At 40.0% G+C, this 20,648-nt stretch overlaps 1 protein-coding gene across 1 annotated transcript in view; it reads left to right on the top strand.

Annotated features, from left to right (window-relative positions):
- DNAH8 (dynein axonemal heavy chain 8) overlaps positions 1 to 20,648 on the top strand; it is a 332,077-nt gene that overhangs the window by 84,126 nt on the left and 227,303 nt on the right. Inside the window, exons 23-29 of the mRNA XM_044930509.2 lie at positions 2,033 to 2,154; positions 8,602 to 8,677; positions 10,054 to 10,246; positions 12,562 to 12,758; positions 13,296 to 13,422; positions 14,218 to 14,453; positions 16,537 to 16,641. Coding sequence (XP_044786444.2) covers positions 2,033 to 2,154; positions 8,602 to 8,677; positions 10,054 to 10,246; positions 12,562 to 12,758; positions 13,296 to 13,422; positions 14,218 to 14,453; positions 16,537 to 16,641 — 1,056 coding nt within the window. The remainder of the gene's footprint in view (positions 1 to 2,032; positions 2,155 to 8,601; positions 8,678 to 10,053; positions 10,247 to 12,561; positions 12,759 to 13,295; positions 13,423 to 14,217; positions 14,454 to 16,536; positions 16,642 to 20,648) is intronic.

Genomic DNA, 20,648 nt, shown 5'->3' with positions numbered 1-20,648 from the left:
ATGCTAGAGCTCTTGGGCTCAGTAGTTGTGGTAAGCAGGCTTAGTTGCTCTGCAGCTTGTGGGATCTTTGTTCCCCAACCACAGATCAAACCCGTGTCCCCTGCATTGGAAGGCAGATTTTTAACCACTAGACCACTAGGGAAGTCCCCCGTTAATTTTTTTAACCCTCCATACCCATCTTTTCATTCTTTCTCCATTTTACTTGCTTTTATACTCTCTAACCCACACAAGTGGTGCTTGTGGTAGAGCATCTGCGTGCAATGCAAGAGACATGGGTTTGATCCCTGTGTTGGGAAGATTCCTCTGGAGGAGGAAATGGCAACCCATTCCAGTATTCTTGCCTGGAAAATTCCATGGACAGGGGAGCCCAGTGGGCTATAGACCATGGGGTTTCAAGAGTTGGACACAACTGATACAGATACACTGCTACTGCTAAGTCACTTCAGTCGTGTCCGACTCTGTGCGACCCCATAGACGGCAGCCCACCAGGCTCCCCTGTCCCTGGGATTCTCCAGGCAAGAATACTGGAGTGGGTTGCCATTTCCTTCTCCAATGCATGAAAGGGAAAAGTGAAAGTGAAGTCGCTCAGTCGTGTCCGACCCTCAGCAACCCCATAGACTGCAGCCTTCCAGGCTCCTCCATCCATGGGATTTTCCAGGCAAGAGTGCTGGAGTGGGGTGCCATTGCCTTCTCCAATACAGATACATACACACACACACAAACACACCCCACACTCCAACATCGTTTTGGAAATAAACAGCACACATGTGTTTCATTTTCACCTTCTGATTCAAGGATGGTATAACTGTTTGACTGGGAAACACTTTCCTGCTGAGTCTAGATTTTAGCTGTGGATTGCTTCTCAGCGCCAGACACTAGGCAGCTACTACTGGTCAGTGGGAGGCGGCTGGAGAGTCCTTCACTTCCACCTGCATTCCCTGTGACACTGGCTGGGGTCCTTAGAGCGAGACTGAGTACCATACTGAGTACCATCAGAGCCTCTGGAGCTGTAGGATCACTTGGAGCTGCATCAGGCAGGCACCTCCTCAACAACCTCTGCCTCTCAAATCCATCTTCCTCATCGCTTCCACAGTGGTCTAACGTAAACATCTCATGATATCCTGCCTGCGCTGTAGCCTGGTGCTGGACCAACCCTGATCATATTCCTCTTTTTTAACACCTGACAGGCCTTCCTTCTGAACCAACTCAACCTAACTGGCCTACCCAGTCTCGGAGGGGGACAGGGCATAGGGTGGACAGGAACAGTGTGGCCAGAGCCTGGCCATGGGTGTGGGACTCACTGTGAAGCTAGATGTGGTGCCCAACACCTGCCCAGGCTCAATATTTATTCTGTGCTCTGACCAATAAGTATGGCTACTACTTCGCTGGAGGGAAGGTAGGGCTGACAGAGAGGGGCAAACCATGGTGCCAAGACAGTGGAAGTTTCATCCCATACATTTGGGTATCATACATTTTTTTAAATGCAGCTTTATTATTATTATTTGACTGCATGGTGTGGCACATGGGATCCCAGTTCCCTGACCAGGCATTGAACCCATGCCCCCTGCAGTGGAAGCACAAAGTCCCCACCCCTGGACTGCCAGTGAAGTCCTTATGCATTTTAAAACATATTTATTCACCAAACTGAGACTTCTGAGGTAGGAGACTAAAAATAATATCCTGTGTCCACACCTCTAAGCATTGAGAAGTACACACCCCTAAATGCTTCAGTTTTGTTGAGTGAATTATTGAATATTGAGCAAATCAGGATTATTTTCAATTAGCTGTTTTTGAATTTTGGCTTTGGAGTAACACTTTCTAATTTGCTGGGGTGTTTATGAAAGCACATTTTTCATATATTCTTACTTGTTTAAAAAAATAAAAGAGTAATGTGTTGAATTTATTTCTATAATATAATTGAAATTGTAAAGTTTATTGTTTTCACCTTTTGCATGTCACTTCTAATATTATATTATTGCTTTGGGGGTGTTAGATTTTTTTGTACCAAATTTAACATGATTTCTCATTATAGGAATGTAAAGAGGTCTACGCTTTTTTCTCTCATCAATTACTAGACAGTCTTCAAAAAGCTACACGGTTATCTTTGGACACAATGAAAAGAAGAATATTTGTTGCCAGGCAAGTGGAAAATATGTCTGGTAATACTATCACAGCACAGTGCTAAAGCATTTTTAAAAGTTATAAAGTTCAAAACATGGCACTTATGAAAATACTGTATAAAAACAAGTGTGTAACATTATAAAAACAGTAATGAATGAACAACCATATTTCTAGCAACCAGCCCAAGAACAAAGAACACTGAACTCTACAGTCCCCTTACTGGTCCCTTCTCTGCTCACGCAGAGGTAGCCACTGTTCGGAACTTGTTTATCATTGTCTTGTTTTGCCTTTTTTTTTTTTTTTTTTACAGTTTACCCCGTTTTTGTACTGTTTAATTTTGTGTGTATTTGAACTGTGTTCAGTATTGTTTTTGAGATGCATTTATGCTGATATAATTTATTTTCACTTCTATTTAGCTGGAGTGTACACAGTCTATTTTATCAGTTCTACTGGTGGTGATCGTTTGGAGTGTTTGCAGTTTGGGCTGTTGTGAACACTCTTGTAGCTATCTCGTGCTGCATCTGCTGAGGGGGATGGCTGGGCCCTGGGGTGTGTGCACTCCTCATTTTACCAGGCAGTGCCTAGCATTCTTGCTCCTTGGAAGGAAAGCTATGACAAACCTAGAGAGCATATTAAAAGGCAGAGACATCACTTTGCTAGCAAAGGTCTGCATAGACAAAGTTATGGTTTTACTGGTAGTCATGTATGGATGTGAGAATTGGACCATAAGGAAGGCTGAGTGCCAGAGAATTGATGCTTTTGAATTGTGGTGCTAGAGTAGATTCTTGAGAGTCCTTTGGACAGCACGGAGATCAACACCAGTCAATGCTAAAGGAAATCAACCCTGAGTATTTACTAGAAGGACTGATGCTGAAGCTGAAGCTCCAATACTTTGGCCACCTGCTGCAAAGGGCCAACTCATTGGAAAAGACCCTGATGCTGGGAAAGATTGAAGGCAAAAGGAGAAGGGACAGCGGAGGATGGGCTGATCAGGTAGCATCACTGACTCAGTGGACGTGAATTTGAGCTAACTCTGGGAGATAGTGGAGGACAGAGGATCCTGGCATGCTACAGTCCATGGTGTTGCAAAGAATCGGGCACAACTTAGCAACTGAACAACAGCAGCAGCGAGTCTAGCAGGAGCGTGCCCATGGTTCCTCATTGCACACAGTTGATTTTGCTCAATTAAAAAATCATTGCCAGTGTGTATAGGTGTAAATTGGCATCTCACTGGGATTTAAACGATCACTTTCCTGGTTCCTGATGAGGTTAAACATATTTTTATGTTCATGAGCCATTTGTGCTTTCTTTTTTTTTTTTTTAATTTTATTTTATTTTTAAACTTTACATAACTGTATTAGATTTGCCAAATATCAAAATGAATGTGCTTTCTTTTTAAAAAAATTTATCTTTCCTTCTTTTTCCTTTCCTTCCCTTCCTTTTTCTATTTCCTTCTTTCCCTTCTCCCTCCTTCCCAACCTCTTTCCTTCCTTCTGTCTGTTTTACTATGTGATTGGATTTATTCATGGATGGTCTCAATATATTACTTTGTTGATATCATAGCAGATATCTTCTCTCCTTGTGCCTTTTTGTTCTATTTATGATATTCTTTCTTGAGTTTAAATTCAGATTTATCAATCTTTTCCTTAGTGATTTGTGATTTCTATGCCTTTCAAAGGAAATTTTTCTCTACTGCATCATGTCTTCTGAAAGTTTTAAAATTTTATCTTTTACAGTTAGGGGTTTAATCCACATGGTATTTATTTTTTGAACTGTGGTGTTGGAGAAGACTCTTGAGAGTCCCTTGGACTGCAAGGAGATCCAACCAGTCCATTGTGAAGGAGATCAGCCCTGGGATTTCTTTGGAAGGAATGATGCTGAAGCTGAAACTCCAGTACTTTGGCCTCCTGATGCAAAGAGTTGACTCACTGGAAAAGACTCTGATGCTGGGAGGGATTGGGGGCAGGAGGAGAAGGGGACGACAGAGGATGAGATGGCTGGATGGCATCACTGACTCGATGGATGTGAGTCTCAGTGAACTCCGGGAGTTGATGATGGACAGGGAGGCTTGGAGTGCTGCGATTCATGGGGTTGCAGAGTCGGACACGACTGAGCGACTGATCTGATCTGATCTGATTTATTTTTTGTGTTTAGTGTAAAGTAGGAGACCACTATTTCTTTCCCATATAGTTAATTAGTTAAAAAAGAAAATTAATTTTTCTTTTTGGATAGTTAATTAAATTACATTGAATCTGTAGGTTTTCAGTTTTAAGATCAGTTTTCTCATCTTATTTCTAACTACAAAGGGTTTGGCATGAACTTTATAATTGCTGTGTGATGTTTTGCTTTTACCTATTTTTTGATAGGTATATATTTCAGTCCTTTAAGTAGTTACCTTCAAATTTAGAAAACATATATTTATCTCTGGTTTTTAAAAAACACTGTCTATATTTTTTTCAGTTTGGACGGAATTAGCATCCTTACTATATTGAGTCTTCCTTTCATAATCATGGATTACCTCTCCATTTATTTTTCATTTTTAAAATATTTCTCAATAAAGTTTTTTAATTCTCTGTGTAAAAGTCTTGTACATTTTTGCTAGGTTTATTCCTTGGTTATCCATTGCTGAATTTTAATTAAATTGCACTATTCAGATCTCCCAATGTGATTGTGAAGTTGTCAATGTTTCCTTCTGTTTTGGTCAGTTCTCTTTTTATATCTTTTAAGGCTATGTGGCTAGGTGCATGTGACATCATATAGTTAAGTCTGCTAGAACACTGTATTTTTTTTTTTTTTTTGGATGAGCCTCTCTATCCATATTAATCCTGATTTCTCATCCTTTTAGGTCTGTCATTAATTTTACTTTCCCAGATTTTTTGGTATATCTTTTTTCTATCCCTTCATTTCATTTTTTTTTCTGTAAAGTTTTTTGTTTTGCCTCTTAAAAGGATTATATACCTGATTATTTTTATTTAATCTGATTATCTCTGCCATTTAATGGATTTTAATTGACTCACATTTTTGGATTTTTTGGATATAGTTACAGTTAATTTATGACATTTTATTTTGTAGTTTTTTACTATCCTTTTTCCTTGGTTCATTTATTATCTGTTATCCTTGGGATGGATAATTCCCTCCTTATATTCTCTTTCCTATATTTCAGTCCTTTAAGTAGTTAACTTCAAATTTAGAATACATATATTTATCTCTGGTTTTTAAAAAATACTGTCTATATTTTTTTCAGTTTTCTCATCTTATTTCTAACTACAAAGGGTTTGGCATGAACTTTATAATTGCTGTGTGATGTTTTGCTTTTACCTATTTTTTGAACACTATAAAATAATATATTTACTGGAATATTTTATTAAAATCTCCAGGTTATTGTGTATTTATTTTATACTGCTGGTTCCTCAGTAAGCGTGGGTGAGGTGTAAACCCTCTTAGTCTTCATTTTAAGTCTGAACCAATTTGGCTGTATAAAAAACTTTTGTTTTTCTCTCAGCACTCTGAACATATTTCTTCATTTTTTTCCTGACGTATATTGTTGCTGATGAGAAGTGTGCAGTGAGTCTAACTGAAAATTGTTTTTTTATCCTTGATGTTCTGCAGCTTCCTTTCCTGGGGTGGATTTGTCTTTATTTAGTCATGCTTTATTCTCAGAGTGTACTTTCTGTTTGATGACTTGTAGTGTTCTTTAATCCTGGAAAATCCTCAGCAATTTCCTCTTGAATTATTGCTTCTGAGATAGTCTCTTCATTCTCTTGATATGGAACTCCTGTAGTTGAATGTTGAGTAGGTTGACCACATGATCTATTGTTCCACCTTGGAAACACTTTTGAGTGAAGAGGCACTATCGAGATGAAGATTCAGGGTGGACTTAAACCAGAACTGTTGCGGGCACCGTGGTTATTTGGCCATCTTAAATGCTGGGGCATGTCAGTCTGTCTTTCCTGTCTCCTCGCTGTCATATATTTCATCTTTTGTGTCTTTCTGGGCTTCATCATTGTCAAGTATCTCTGTATCTAGCCTAAAGGTGGTCTCATCTACTGTATCTTAAATATTTCAATTAATATTTTTGTCCTTATCCTCTAGATACTGTATCATTCTTGCCTTTTTAGTTTAGCAACTTATTACTTTTTGGAAGATGGCTTCATTTATCTCTTCGAACATCCTCAATATATTTATATTTGAGCTTGTCATACTTCTGTACATTAAACTTTATCTGGAGTGAGGTTTTGTTTCAATTATTGATGTCTTTAGTCCTCTTTCTTTACGTTAGACTTAGGCATGCATATTGGAATTTATTTGTAGACTCTCCTTGAGCGAGAGTTTTTCTTTGGTTGTTTTCATGTTTCTCCCTCCTTCCTTTCGTGTGTTTCTCTTGTCTCTACATGACCCTTGGCACCTTGAGTGCGGGTCTGGGTCGCATTTGTTCACAGTTACGTATCCTCTGAAGAGATGCTGGGACGTGGTGGGTTCCATGGGGGAGCACGTGGGCAGCTCAGCTTAGTGGCAAAAGGAGGATGCTGTGGATTCGCTCCTTTCACCTTAGGTGAGAACATCTTTTGGAAAAGCTGCGGCTGTGGGCAGAAGGTTGGCAAATGTCTCGTTGTTTTGCCTGTCTTTACAAGTGGGGGAATTTGGCCTCAGTGTCCGGTGTCTGGTAGCAAGCCTGGATGAGTCTCCTCTCACATGGACTACTCTAGCACCCCACAGTCCACAGGGGCCGAGCCCCACCATCACTGTTCGTTTCCTGACCAAAGCCCTGGCCAGGCTACTGTGTGTTTCCAATGCCTGCCTGATGCATGGTGATGCTAACCTTCTGTTTGAGTATTTTCAGGTCCTTCATGGTCTATCCATGATTGTGACGTACTTGGCACAGGGAGGCGTTTTTGAAGTCTGAGCTCAGAATTCCATGTTAATTTGAAACTGTACTTCTGTGATTTTTGAAGAGGCATACATGAGTATACTACTGCAGAATCCTCCCTTGTCTAAAACATCTCTTTCCCATACCTGTGAAGACTATTTGGTCAGCTTGCATCATAGCCTCTTTCTCTCACACTCCACAAATACTGTTTCACTGGCTTCTTTTGTTTCCATATTCAGATGTGAGTTCTGCTGCTAATCTGATTTTTCTTTTCTAAATAACAGTTTTTTGCTGCTTACAGATTCCCCCCATGTATTCTGGAAATTCACAGATAATGTGTTTTCCCCCCATTAATCCTGAGGCACACAGAGAAACTTTTCAAGGTGAAAAAAAATAAATGTATTCTTAAGATTTGAGAAGGGCTATGCTTAAATTTACTGTATGTAGGGTTTCCACAGTGGATCCTAGGCAGTAGAGCATCTCTGAGCTGAGTGACCCTCTGTGAGTTACTTAATGTCTCTCTGCCTTGGTTTCCTCATCTACAATAAGGAAATAATAATCATTGGATCTGTGTCAAGAGTTAATGTGGGCATGAAATACTTCAATTTATGGAAAAGTGCTTGGAAAAGCACCTTGGTACACTAAGTGGAGGATAAACCTATCTCTATTACCTTTTCCTTAAGTAATTTATGTCTCATATTTTGCATGGGAATGATTGGAGAATTCCTTAAGCTAATCCTCTAGTTTGTCAAATAAGTCACTGAAGGATCTAGCAATGCTGTCCATTGCTTCTTGTTAGTTCAGCTGCTTGATTATACTTTATAAAACTCTTTCTTTTTCTCAGATTGTACCCTTTCAAATACAGTCTACGTGTCTTGAATTTCACAGTGAGACTAAGAATTTGAGGTTTTTTCCTTTGTTTGCTCGCTTCTAGTTCAAAGAGTTCCTTGCGATAATATGTTTACCTGGGAACCATTGATCCTCTGTTCATAATGGAGTGTAGTTTTTCAGTAATGATAACATTTCTTTCTATGGAAAGTTTACACTTACTAAATTTCATCTGGGATGGGACAGAGATCGGACAGAGGGAGGTAACCAAACTACTAATAATTTTCAGGCCGATGTGTGTCATTCATTAATTGCACTCATGTGTCTGTATGTCTGTACTTCTGTCTGAGCATAATTGATACTGTTGTAAAAATTACTTTTGGAAGGCTTTGACTTGAAACCTCCTGTTTAATCTTGTACACATGCAGAATAAAGTATATGAAGGTACATGCTTTTTGTTGGTGATTTTCAGCACCTATTGTGGGACTGGGAAAAAGGAGTGCTTGAGGTGAACATTTTTAGGTGGTACTTCCTGAGAGAATGCAACATTAAAATATTAGAAATGGGTAAAAGACTAATATGTCATTTCAAAGAAGATTAAAACTTTTCTTAGTCCGTGAACTAGTTCATGAAATCTATGGTTGCATTGTAAATAATAGTCTCTTCAAGTAATTCAGCATTTTGAAAATTGTCCTTATTTTTCCGGGTTGAAAGTTGTAGCATAACCGTGCTATTTATGAAATATTAGGTTAAGGTTTCTGAGTTAAATGTCCATCTTATTACAGCCCTTATGGACGAAAGCGGTCAGAAGATGTTATTTCTTTTTTAAAATCTGAAGTACATCTTGCAATTCCTAATGTGGTAAGTATTATGAAATATTCAGGTTAATACAGTGATATTTTGGTAATGTATTTAAGAAGTTTAGGGACTTGCCTGGCCATCCAGTAGTTAAGACTTTGCCTTTGAATGCAGGGGATACAGATTTGATTCCTGGTTGGGGAGCTGAGATCCCACATGCCTTGTGGCCAAAAAAACCAAAACAAACAGAAGCAATATTGTAACAAGTTCAGCAGACTTAAAAAGAAGTATAGCATTAGGAGTGAACTTTATTTAATCTCTTGGTCCTGTGTGCTTTTTGACTTCATCTGAGCATTTAACAACTCCACTCCAGTACTCTTGCCTGGAAAATCCCATGGTCAGAGGAGCCTGGTAGGGTGCAGTCCATGGGGTTGTGAAGAGTTGGACACGACTGAGCAACTTCAGTTTCACTTTCATGCATTGGAGAAGGAAATGGCAACCCACTCCAGTGTTCTTGCCTGGAGAATCCCAGGGATGGGGGAGCCTGGTGGGCTGCCATCTATGGGATTGCACAGAGTCAGACACGACTAAAGCGACTTAGCAGCAGCAGCAGCAGCATTTAACAAAAATCAAGGTGTATCATTAATATCTATTATAAAAATTATTTCCACAGAGCTCATGGTATATTGAAGGTGGGTATCAGAGTCAAGTTTCTGGTGGGCCATAATTAGCAAGTACCCTATAAATCATCTTGCTTTTTCTTACTTCAGACACTATCTGAATAAGACCATCTCAGAAGTCCAAATCTCTGTCTTGAGCACCCAGCTGTGAGGCAATCCATGGCAGAATAGAAGGAAAGAAAGAACAAACCTGCGCCTTGAGTGCACGGGTCCCTTATGTTTTCTCAGGGCACTTTTCTCTACCACCACCCCTCCTGCTGCTGCTTGGCATGTGGAGCACCAAGTCATCAGGATGACTGTAGTGTGTTCTGTGATGATCCAAGGGTTAAGGCCAGGCAGGAATGATCTATGGCTCACCTAACACCGCATGTACACAGTCTGGCCTCCTGGAGGACAGCTTCTATGCTTACCTGGCACATTTGAAAGAACTGAAGTCAAAATCTTGGCAGTATAGCGTCTTCAGTTTCTCTGCTTCATGGACATGCCGCACATGCACATGCCTGCGTCCAGCCACCGTCACAGGGAAAGGGTGACAAGTGCTGTGCTTGACCTTTCTGCCTGCAGGAATGGGTAGAGTGGGAAAGCTCGAAGATGGTTAAGTCTGCAGCCTACCTTCCTGTAATATCCCTCTCCTTGAAGCAGACTTCCACTGGGCCAGCGGAGGCTTTCCCCACTCCGAAGGGAGAGGGGATGATGACAATCAGAGGTGTGGATTTGTCTGTGCTGGGAGCACCTGGGACTCATTTCTTCTTTCCACAGGTAATGGTTCCTAGCTTGGATGACATTCAACAAGCCATTAACCGTATGATCCAGTTAACCCTGGAGGTCAGCAGAGGAGTAGCTCACTGGGGCCAGCAGTCCCGTCACATCAAGAGGGTCATTAGCAGTACCTCCCGCACGACTATGGACTTGGCCCATTCAAGCCCAGGAAAGCAACTGAAGAAGGAAGAAAGTAAGAATGCTAAATCTCAGATCAGTAGACTCTCAGATTTATAACAGTACATCAGTCTTTCTGATTTTTCCTGGATGTTACAACATATCTTTTTCAAGTCAGTTTTATATGTTTGTTGGTTAAATTTTGCATTAAAAAAAACTAGTGTTCTCCATCTTCCATCTTAAACATTGCATGCAGACATTTCAGATTTTGGTCATGGATGAACAAGGACATTTATCATGGTTCTACTATCATAGCCTCAGATTCAAAGTTAAAAATGAAAACAAACCTTAGAACTAATTCTATGTTCAGGCTTGTATTTGGTCTCATAAACTTAGTTTGCTAGAACATGGTGCTTAGGAAATCCGGTCATATGTGCTTTGTACATAAAGTTTATTTAAGCTATTCCCTTAAATAATTAAGGGTGTGATATGACACTGACCCCCAATTCCATGGATATTTTTGGATACTTTCTCTTGTATAGAAAGCCAAACTTTTTTTCTTTTTCTTTCTTGCTTTTATGCCACATTCAATTTTTATTTATTTTTGAGAAAAGTTGTACATATCTGAGGTATACAGTATGATGTTTTGATATATGTGTACTTTTGTGAAATGGTTGCCACAGTCAGAGTAAGTAACATATTCATCACCTCTCATAGTTAATCATTTATGTGTGTGTGTGTGTGTGTGTGGTGAGAACACCTGAGGTGTACTTTCTTAGCAGACTTCAAGTACACATTATTATTATACTATACATTACCAGTACATATACATTTCCAGAATTTATTCATTATATTAATGAAAGTTTGTACCCCTTGATCAACATCTCCCCTTTTTTTCCACCCCCACCCCAAGTCAGTATCATTTATGGGTATTTCCGCCAGCTGTTGCTAGGCAGGAGTATCAGATTGAACCATTTTAAAAGAGAAGGTGGAAATCTCAAATTTTTCATGAAATCTCATGATTTTTTAATTGTTGCTGCTGCTAAGTTGCTTCAGTTGTGTCCGACTCTGTGAGACCCCATAGACGGCAGCCCACCAGGCTCCCCCATCCCTGGGATTCTCCAGGCAAGAACACTGGAGTGGGTTGCCATTTCCTTCTGCAATGCATGAAAGTGAAAAGTGAAAATGAAGTCGCTCAGTCGTGTCCGACCCTCAGCGACCCCATGGACTGCAGCCTTCCAGGCTCCTCCGTCCATGGGATTTTCCAGGCAAGAGTACTGGAGTGGGGTGCCATTGCCTTCTCCGTTTAATTGTTAACAACTGCTTTAACAAAAGTAGGGAACTGTCTGGGCCAAACAAAAGTATCTGTATGATCTGTACCTGATGAACAATACTTGAGAATACTGACTTTTAATAAGAGATGTTTATTGTGGTGTTTAATACTGGTTGTGTGGGTTCTATATACTAGATGCTGAGCTGAAGACAAGCATATGTTGTATCATTTAGTCCTCTCAAGTGTTTCTGTGAAGTTTAAATAATTAGCTTAAGGCATTTGGGTAATAAATGTAGTTGTTGTTGCGTTTAGTCACTAAGTCTTGTCTGACTCTTTGTAACCCCATGGACTGTATGTAGCCCACCAGGCTCCTCTGTCCATGGGATTTTCCAGGCAAGAATACTGGACTGGGTTGCCATTTCCTTCTCTAGGGGATCTTTCTGACCCAGGGGTCAAACCCCCGTTCCTTGCTCTGGCAGGCAGATTCTTTACTGGTGAGCCACAGGGGAAGCCCCAATAAATGTCCTGCCTCTCCTTTAACCACAAGGCTGTTCTGTGGGATAGCAATTTCAGCTCTTTTGATCTTTCCTTGGAGGACGTTTTGTTTTGGCGGAGGTTGTTAATCAGTGTCTTTCAACTGGTTTTCAGTTCTTTCCTCTGAATAGCAATTTCCTTACTTTAATGAAGGCATCCCAGATAGATCAATGGTAAAGAATCCACCTGCCAATGCAGGAGATGCAGAAGTGGGTTTGACCCCTGGGTCAGGAAGATCCCCTGGAGAAGGAAATGGAAACCCACCCTAGTATTCTTGCCTGGGAAGTCCCATGGACAGAGGAACCTGGCAGGCCACGATAGTCAGTGGGGTCGCAAAAGAGTCGGACATGATTGAACGACTGAGTGCGCCTGCGCACATGTACTTTAAAGAAACCTAGACCTTAGAATATGACACAACGATTTAATAAGAATAAATGAAACTAGTGAGAGATTAGCTGTTAATTACTTGCAGGGAGATGGGTCTTTAAGAATTTAAAGTTTGAAAAGTCTATAGATAATTACAATTGGTAGTATTTAAAGTTGAATGCATGAGTTATCTATAGAGTAAAAATGTCTGTTCTCAGGATCCTTTGAAGAAATGATTCCCGCACGTAAGCTGAAGAATTTTTACCCTGGAGTGGCAGAGCACAAGGATATCTCCAAGCTGGTCCTCCTCCTTTCTTCCTCCATGAACTCTCTGAGAAAGGCAGTTCATGAAGCCCTGCAGGACTTTCAGAAGTACAAGACACTCTGGACAGAGGACCGAGATGTGAAAGTGAAGGTGTGTTTCCACCGCTGGCAATGCAGTTTGGCTTGTAATTGTTTAACTCTTGTGGGAAGACCAGGAAAACGCCAGTGATGATGAGAACTCAAGAACAGAGGCCGAGAACCTGTAAATGCCACACATCTAACACTTCTTGTCTTGTGTAATTCTGATACTGACAGAGGGGCATTTGATAATAATGAGGCTCAAGCAGATTTTGTTCAATTCACCTGAGTACCAATTATGTGTGAGACATACCCAGAGGCCAGGTATTCAGGGGTGTGTCAGAGTTACAGAGGCTTAGCTGTATATTTGGCTAGAAACTCAAGGAAACTTTAGGACTATAAACAACCAACCAGAAATGTGAAATCTCCTCACGTAGCCTCCTCTTCCAGTACTAACAGTTCATCCCTCTCTCTACTGAGCCCCTGGCCTGATAGCACATACGTGAGGAAAAATATATAAGCAGATGCAATTTTATAATTTACCTATTAGAAGTGTAAGATTTACATTGTCAAAAAGCCAAAGAAAGTGTTGATTCTTTCCTTGCTACAGGAGTTTTTGGCTAACAATCCCTCTCTGACTGAAATCAGATCTGAAATTCTACACTACGCAACTTTTGAACAGGAGATCGATGAGTTGAAGCCTATTATAGTTGTAGGAGCACTTGAATTGCATACAGGTATTTAAAAAATATTATGTAAAGTATCTGCATTTTCACATGAAATGTGACTTCATTTAGGAGGCAGTTATTAATCTGCAGTAATGTAACTATTAAGTATTTTGGACCACCAATATTGTTCATATATATGTTAAATATAGATATACATTGTGTATATATAATATTATACCAAAGTGGCTTAATGCAGTTAATACTAAGCTGGCAACCAAACAACTAAAACTATAGGTGGAACTATGTGTTACCGGAGGGAGTGGGTTGTGTACAAGAGATAAGAATCAGAACAACTGGAGGTCTCCTGAGAAGTTAGTCCTGTGGGGTTAGAGTATCAGAAGGTGATGAGACAATGTCTGAAATCAAAAGCCCAAGCCGATTCTATGGCTAACTATAGTGAGGGAGAGCTCTGCTGGACAGGCCCAGTGTTCCCAGCATTTTAGACTACTGGTCTCATGCAGGGGTTACCTGGAAGAATTCAGGGAAATGGGTGAGGGCTGCTAATAGGATGGCCAGAAATGGAGCAAGGTTCACATTGGATAGTGCTAGAATGAATTTCCAAAATTCTTCTCTATAGACTTCGGTGTCTGTCTTGTGAACAGCTTAACATACTTCACTGGGATAGGAATTAAGTCTTCAAAATCTGGTAACCTTGCAGAACATTTCATTCAGACTAGCTACATTTCAAGTGCTCAGTGTGGCTGGTGACAAATGAACAATTATAAATGCTCAGGTTACACATGAAGTGAATTGTTTCAGAATGTCACCTAGTATTTTATTTTGACCTTTTTCTGTCTTCACCAGAGCCAATGAAATTGGCCTTATCAATTGAGGCTAAGGCATGGAAGATGCTACTCTGTCGATATTTGAATGAAGAATACAAAAAGAAAATGTCAGACATGATAGCATTTATTAATGAATACTTGAAAAAGTTATCTAGACCTATTCGTGACTTAGATGATGTCAGATTTGCCATGGAAGCCTTGTCTTGTATCCGTGATAATGAAATTCAAATGGACATGACTTTGGGACCAATTGAAGTAAGAAATGTTTGCATTTTCCTCTCTTGAAATACTACTTTTTTTTTTTTTAAATAGAGAAACATTAAAAAGTTGATTTATTTATTTTATGGCATCATCTTCCTGTTTTTCCTCTCTGATGTTGATGTTCTTAGAGGGATTTTGATAATTATCAACAGTGAACAGTGTACCAAGGAAAATATATTAATAATGCTGTACTGGTCTAGACAGTGTTCCATTTTTTTATGCTGGTACCTATATTTTACAGAAAAGAGTGGTTGTACTCTATGACTTCAGTACTGACATATTAGGCAAGTTCCCCAAATATCTTTGACTTTCTTAGAAATGAGCTGTGTGTCTCCCCTGTGACCAGCAGCATACCATGGTTGGGAATGGTTCATTTAGGCTCAAAATTAGCTGTTGGGATTTAGATCAACAGGAGATGTTTTTATGAAAGAGTACTGTTTTAGTTTTCTGTTTAGCTCTGTAACAACCTCAATGGCTTAAAACAACACACATTTATGATTTTATAGTTCTCGAGGTCAGAAGTGTGGAAATGGGGCTGAAATCAGCATGTCAGCAGGGGCTCCAGGGAAGAACCGTTTCCCTGTGTTGTCCAGCTTCCAGAGGCAGCTTGCATCCCTTGGTTCCTGGTTCCCTCCTCGCCGTGGCATCACTCTTACCCCTGCTTCTGTCCTCACATCTCTGTCTCTAAATCTCCTGCCTCCTTCTTTCACTTAAAGGAACCCTTGTGAGTACATTGGGCCCACATGGTTAATCCAGGATAATATCCCCCTCTCAGATTCTTTTACTTAATCACATCTGCAAAGTCCCGTTTGCTGTGTAAGGTGACATATATTCCCAGGTGCTGGAGATTAGGGTGTGGCTGTTATTCTACCACAAGTACTTATGACTAATACTTAGAATTTCTGGGTCATGGTGTTAATAAAGATCAGATCCAGTTCATTTTATAACTTTTTTAGATTCTCTGTGGACAGGGCACTCCCCCTATTGCCTGCAAACCTGGGGAATTGGTACCTCCTTTTGGTACCCAGTGTTCATGACTGAGCCTTGCTTTCTTGAACCCACTTAGAGTTTATGCTCTTTGGTAGCTAATGAAATTCATACCTTTACTACTTCTTTAAATCTTAGTATTCAGATATTTTGAATGCTGACCACTCGTTTCTCAAGATTTAACAAGTTATCATACCATTTTTTCCTGACTGCCAAAGCTCAGTTTTCAGCATAAATTCCTTTGGTAAAGCTGATTGACAGTTCATCACTCTAAAGACTTAAAATTAGGCAAAATTGGTATATAACATTATACAGATTTCAGTTGTGCAGGATTATAACTCAATATTTATATGCAGTGTAAAGCCATCACCACCTTTAAATCTCATTACCAGCTATCACCATACAGTTATCCCCCTTCACCCATTTCTCTGTCCTCTATCCCCCTTCCTCTCTGGTTACCACCAATATGTTCTCTGTACCTATGAATTTGTTTTTGTTTTGTCTTGTTTGTTCATTAGTGTCTGCTCTTCAGAATATCATTTCATTCCATTCCTTATATAGCCAACCCCTATTTTAATAGAATGTGAGAAGACATTTTGCATGGTGTTGGCACAAGATCAGGAAGAGAGAGGCAGAAAGTTATTCTAGGGTGTTTTTCCTCGGAGGATATCTCAAAGGGATTGGTCTCCTCTCACCAGCATCACCTTGGTGCTTATTAAGTTCAGATTTCAGGGCCTGAGGTCTAGAGTCAATATCTGATGTCAGTGATAATCTAAAGGAGCTTTTTATACACATTTAATTTGGGGAACCATCCTTTTAAGACATAATGGGGATTTCCCTGGTGGTCTGTTGGCTACGGTGCTGTGCTGGGGGGATCCCTAGTTAGGGAACTAGATCCCATATACTGCAACTGAGAGTTCATGCAATTGAGAGTTCATGCAACTAAAGATCCCACATACTGCAAGACTTAGTGCAGCCAAATAAATAAGTAATTTTAATAAAAGACATAGGAATGTGTTTGTAGAAGGCCTGTAAGCCATTTGTCAATTGTATTCCTTGTGAAGTGTCTGATTCTGCCCCCATTGCACAGGAAGCCTATGCTATTTTAAACCGATTTGAAGTTGAAGTCACCAAAGAAGAATCAGAAGCAGTAGACACCTTGAGATATTCTTTCAACAAATTGCAGAGTAAAGCGGTGAGTACAAATTTAATTCTTCTTTTATTAAGTGACTATATCCAGAAAAAAATACATTTCAAACTTTTCAAAAGCTCAATATATATTACCTTCATAGCTTTACTGTGTGTATATATATATATATATATTCCACATCCTATAACATTTACCGTTTCAAAGTATACAATTCTGTGAATGTTACTATATGCAGAGTTGCACAGCAACCATTATTATTTAATTTTAGAACATTTTCATCATCCCAAAAGAAACCCCATACCCATTAGCAATCACTTCTCATTCTCTTCCTCACCACAGCCCCTGGAAATCACTAATCTACTTTTTATCTCTTTGAATTTGCCTTTTCTGGATGCTTAAACATAGATAGAATCATATAATATCTAGTCTTTTGCGACTGGCTTCTTTCATTTAGAAAAATGTTGTCGAGGTTTATCCATACTGTCTCACATACCAGCACCTCATTCTCCTAATGGCTAATCATTCTTAGCATCTTTTTACATGTACTCATTCAGTTCAGTTCAGTTCAGTCGCTCATTCGTGTCCGACTCTTTGCGACCCCATGAATCGCAGCATGCCAGGCCTCCCTGTCCATCACCAACTCCCAGAGTTCACCCAGACTCATGTCCATCGAGTCAGTGATGCCATCCAGCCATCTCATCCTCTGTCGTCCCCTTCTCCTCCTGCCCCCAATCCCTCCCAGCATCAGACTCTTTTCCAATGAGTCAACTCTTCGCATCAGGTGGCCAAAGTACTGGAGTTTCAGCTTTAGCATCATTCCTTCGAAAGAACACCCAGGGCTGATCTCCTTCAGAATGGACTGGTTGGATCTCCTTGCAGTCCAAGGGACTCTCAAGAGTCTTCTCCAACACCACAGTTCAAAGGCATCAATTCTTTGGCGCTCAGCCCTGTTCACAGTCCAACTCTCACATCCATATGTGACCACAGGAAAAACCATAGCCTTGACTAGACAGACCTTTGTTGGCAAAGTAATGTCTTTATATGCTATCTAGGTTGGTCATAACTTTCCTTCCAAGGAATAAGCATCTATTAATCATGGCTGCAGGCACCATCTGCAGTGATTTTGGAGCCCAAAAAAATAAAGTCTGACACTGTTTCCACTGTTCCCCCATCTATTTCCCATGAAGTGGTGGGACCGGATGCCATGATCTTCGTTTTCTGAATGTTGAGCTTTAAGCCAACTTTTTCACTCTCCACTTGCACTTTCATCAAGAGGCTTTTGAGTTCCTCTTCACTTTCTGCCATAAGGGTGGTGTCATCTGCATGTCTGAGGTTATTGATATTTCTCCCAGCAGTCTTGGTTCCAGCTTGTGCTTCTTCCAGTCCAGTGTTTCTCATGATGTACTCTGCATAAAAGTTAAATAAGCAGGGTGACAATACACAGCCTTGACGTACTCCTTTTCCAATTTGGAACCAGTCTGTTGTTCCATGTCCAGTTCTAACTGTTGCTTCCTGACCTGCATATAGATTTCTCAAAAGGCAGATCAGGTGGTCTGGTATTCCCATCTCTTGAAGAATTTTCCACAGTTTATTGTGATCCACACAGTCAAAGGCTTTGGCATAGTCAATAAAGCAGAAATAGATGTTTTTCTGGAACTCTCTTGCTTTTTCCATGATCCAGCGGATGTTAGCAATTTGGTCTCTGGTTCCTCTGCCTTTTCTAAAACCAGCTTGAACATCTGGAGGTTCACGGTTCACGTATTGCTGAAGCCTGGCTTGGAGAATTTTGAGCATTACTTTACTAGTGTGTGAGATGAGTGCAATTGTGCGGTAGTTTGAGCATTCTTTGGCATTGCCTTTCTTTGGGATTGGAATGAAAACTGACCTTTTCCAGTCCTGTGGCCACTGCTGAGTTTTCCAAATTTGCTGGCATATTGAGTGCAGCACTTTCACAGCATCATCTTTCAGGATTTGAAAGAGCTCAACTGGAATTCCATCACCTCCACTAGCTTTGTTCGTAGTGATGCTTTCTAAGGCCCACTTGACTTCACATTCCAGGATGTCTGGCTCTAGGTCAGTGATCACACCATCATGATTATCTGGGTCGTGAAGATCTTTTTTGTACAGTTCTTCTGTGTATTCTTGCCATCTCTTCTTAGTATCTTCTGCTTCTGTTAGGTCCATACCATTTCTGTCCTTTATCGAGCCCATCTTTGCATGAAATGTTCCCTTGGTATCTCTAATTTTCTTGAAGAGATCTCTAGTCTTTCCCATTCTGTTGTTTTCCTCTATTTCTTTGCATTGATCACTGAGGAAGGCTTTCTTATCTCTCCTTGCTATTCTTTGGAACTCTGCATTCAGATGCTTATATCTTTCCGTTGCTCCTTTGCTTTTCGCTTCTCTTCTTTTCACAGCTATTTGTAAGGCCTACTCATTAGCCATTTGTATATCTTCTTTGAAGAAAGGTTGAATTTAAGTCCGTTATGGACAGGGAGGCCTGGCGTGCTGCGATTCATGGGGTCGCAAAGAGTCGGACACGACTGAGCGACTGATCTGATCTGATCTGCCCTGATTTGTCTCTTTGAGTTGTAAGAGTTCTTTATATATTCTGGATGTAAGTCCTTTAATCAAAAGATTTGCAAATATTTTCTCTCATTCTGTGGGTTTTTTCACTTTCTTGGTGTCTTTTGAAGTACAAAATTTTTAATTTTGATTAAGTCCAGTTTGTCTATTTTTTTCTTTTGTTTCTTGTTTTTTGGTATTGTATGTAGGAAACCATTGCCTAATCCAGGGTCATGAAGAGTCACTACTCTGTTTTCTTATGAGAGTTTTATAATTTTACCCTTACATTTAGGTCTTTGTTATATTTTGAGTGAATCTTTGTGTATGGTGTGAGTTAGGGGTCCAACATCATGTAAACGTGTGTGGATAGCCTGTTGTCTCAGGACCATTTGTTGTAAAGACTGTGCTTTCACCAACGAATTGTCTTGTCACCCTGGAGAAAAACAGTTAACTGTAAGGATTCATTTCTGTACTCTAAACTTTAATTTGTTGATCCATATGCCTGCCCCTATGCCAGTCTTGATTACAGTAGCTTTGTACTAAGGTAAAAAAAAAATGGAGCAAAATACACATAACCTAAAATTTACCACCTTAATCATTTTTACATGTAGAGTTCAGTATGTTACATGTATTCACATTGCTGTGCAGCCAATCTCCAGAACTTTTTCACATTGCAAAATGGAAACTACCCATTAAACAACAGCTCCCCATTTCTCCCATGTAAGTGAAATAATACAATATTTATCTTTTTTGTTACTGACCTATTTCAGTTAGCATACTGTCATCAAGATTCATCTGTATTGTAGCATATGTCAGAATTTCCTTCCTTTTCAGTGTTGAATCATATTCCATCACGTGCATATACCACATTTTGTTTATTCACTCATCCATCAGTGGGCATTTGTGTTCCTCCCACCTTTTGGCTGTTGTGAATAAGGCTAGTATGGACATGGATGTACAGATATCTCTTTGAGACCCTGCTTTCAGTTCTCTTGGATATTTACCTAGGAATAGAATTGCTGGACCACATAGCAACTCTATTTTTAATTTTTCAGAACTGCCTGCCATATTGTTTTCCATGGCAGCTGCACTATTTTATGTTCCCACCAACAGTTCATAAGGGTTCCAATTTCCAACATCCTCACTTGTTATTTTTTGTGTTCTTGATAGTAGGTGAGGTGGTCTCTCATTGTGGTTTTGATTTGCATTTCCCTAATGAAAAGAGCCGTTGAGCATCTTTTCATGTGCTTGTTGGCCATTTGTGTATCTTCTTTGGAGAAATGTCTTTTCAAGTTCCTTGCCTGGTTTTAAGTTGGATTGTTTGTTTTTGTTATTGTTGTTGAATGGTGGAAGTTCTTTATATATTCTGGATATTAACTTCTTGCTGCTGCTGCTGCTAAGTCACTTCAGTCGTGTCCAACTCTGTGTGACCCCAGAGACGGCAGCCCACCTGGCTCTCCCGTCCCTGGGATTCTCCAGGCAAGAACACT

The sequence above is a fragment of the Bubalus bubalis genome, chromosome 2 (genome assembly GCF_019923935.1).
Source record: "Bubalus bubalis isolate 160015118507 breed Murrah chromosome 2, NDDB_SH_1, whole genome shotgun sequence".
NCBI lineage: Eukaryota > Metazoa > Chordata > Mammalia > Artiodactyla > Bovidae > Bubalus > Bubalus bubalis.
This window is presented reverse-complemented; position numbering and strand designations above follow the sequence as displayed.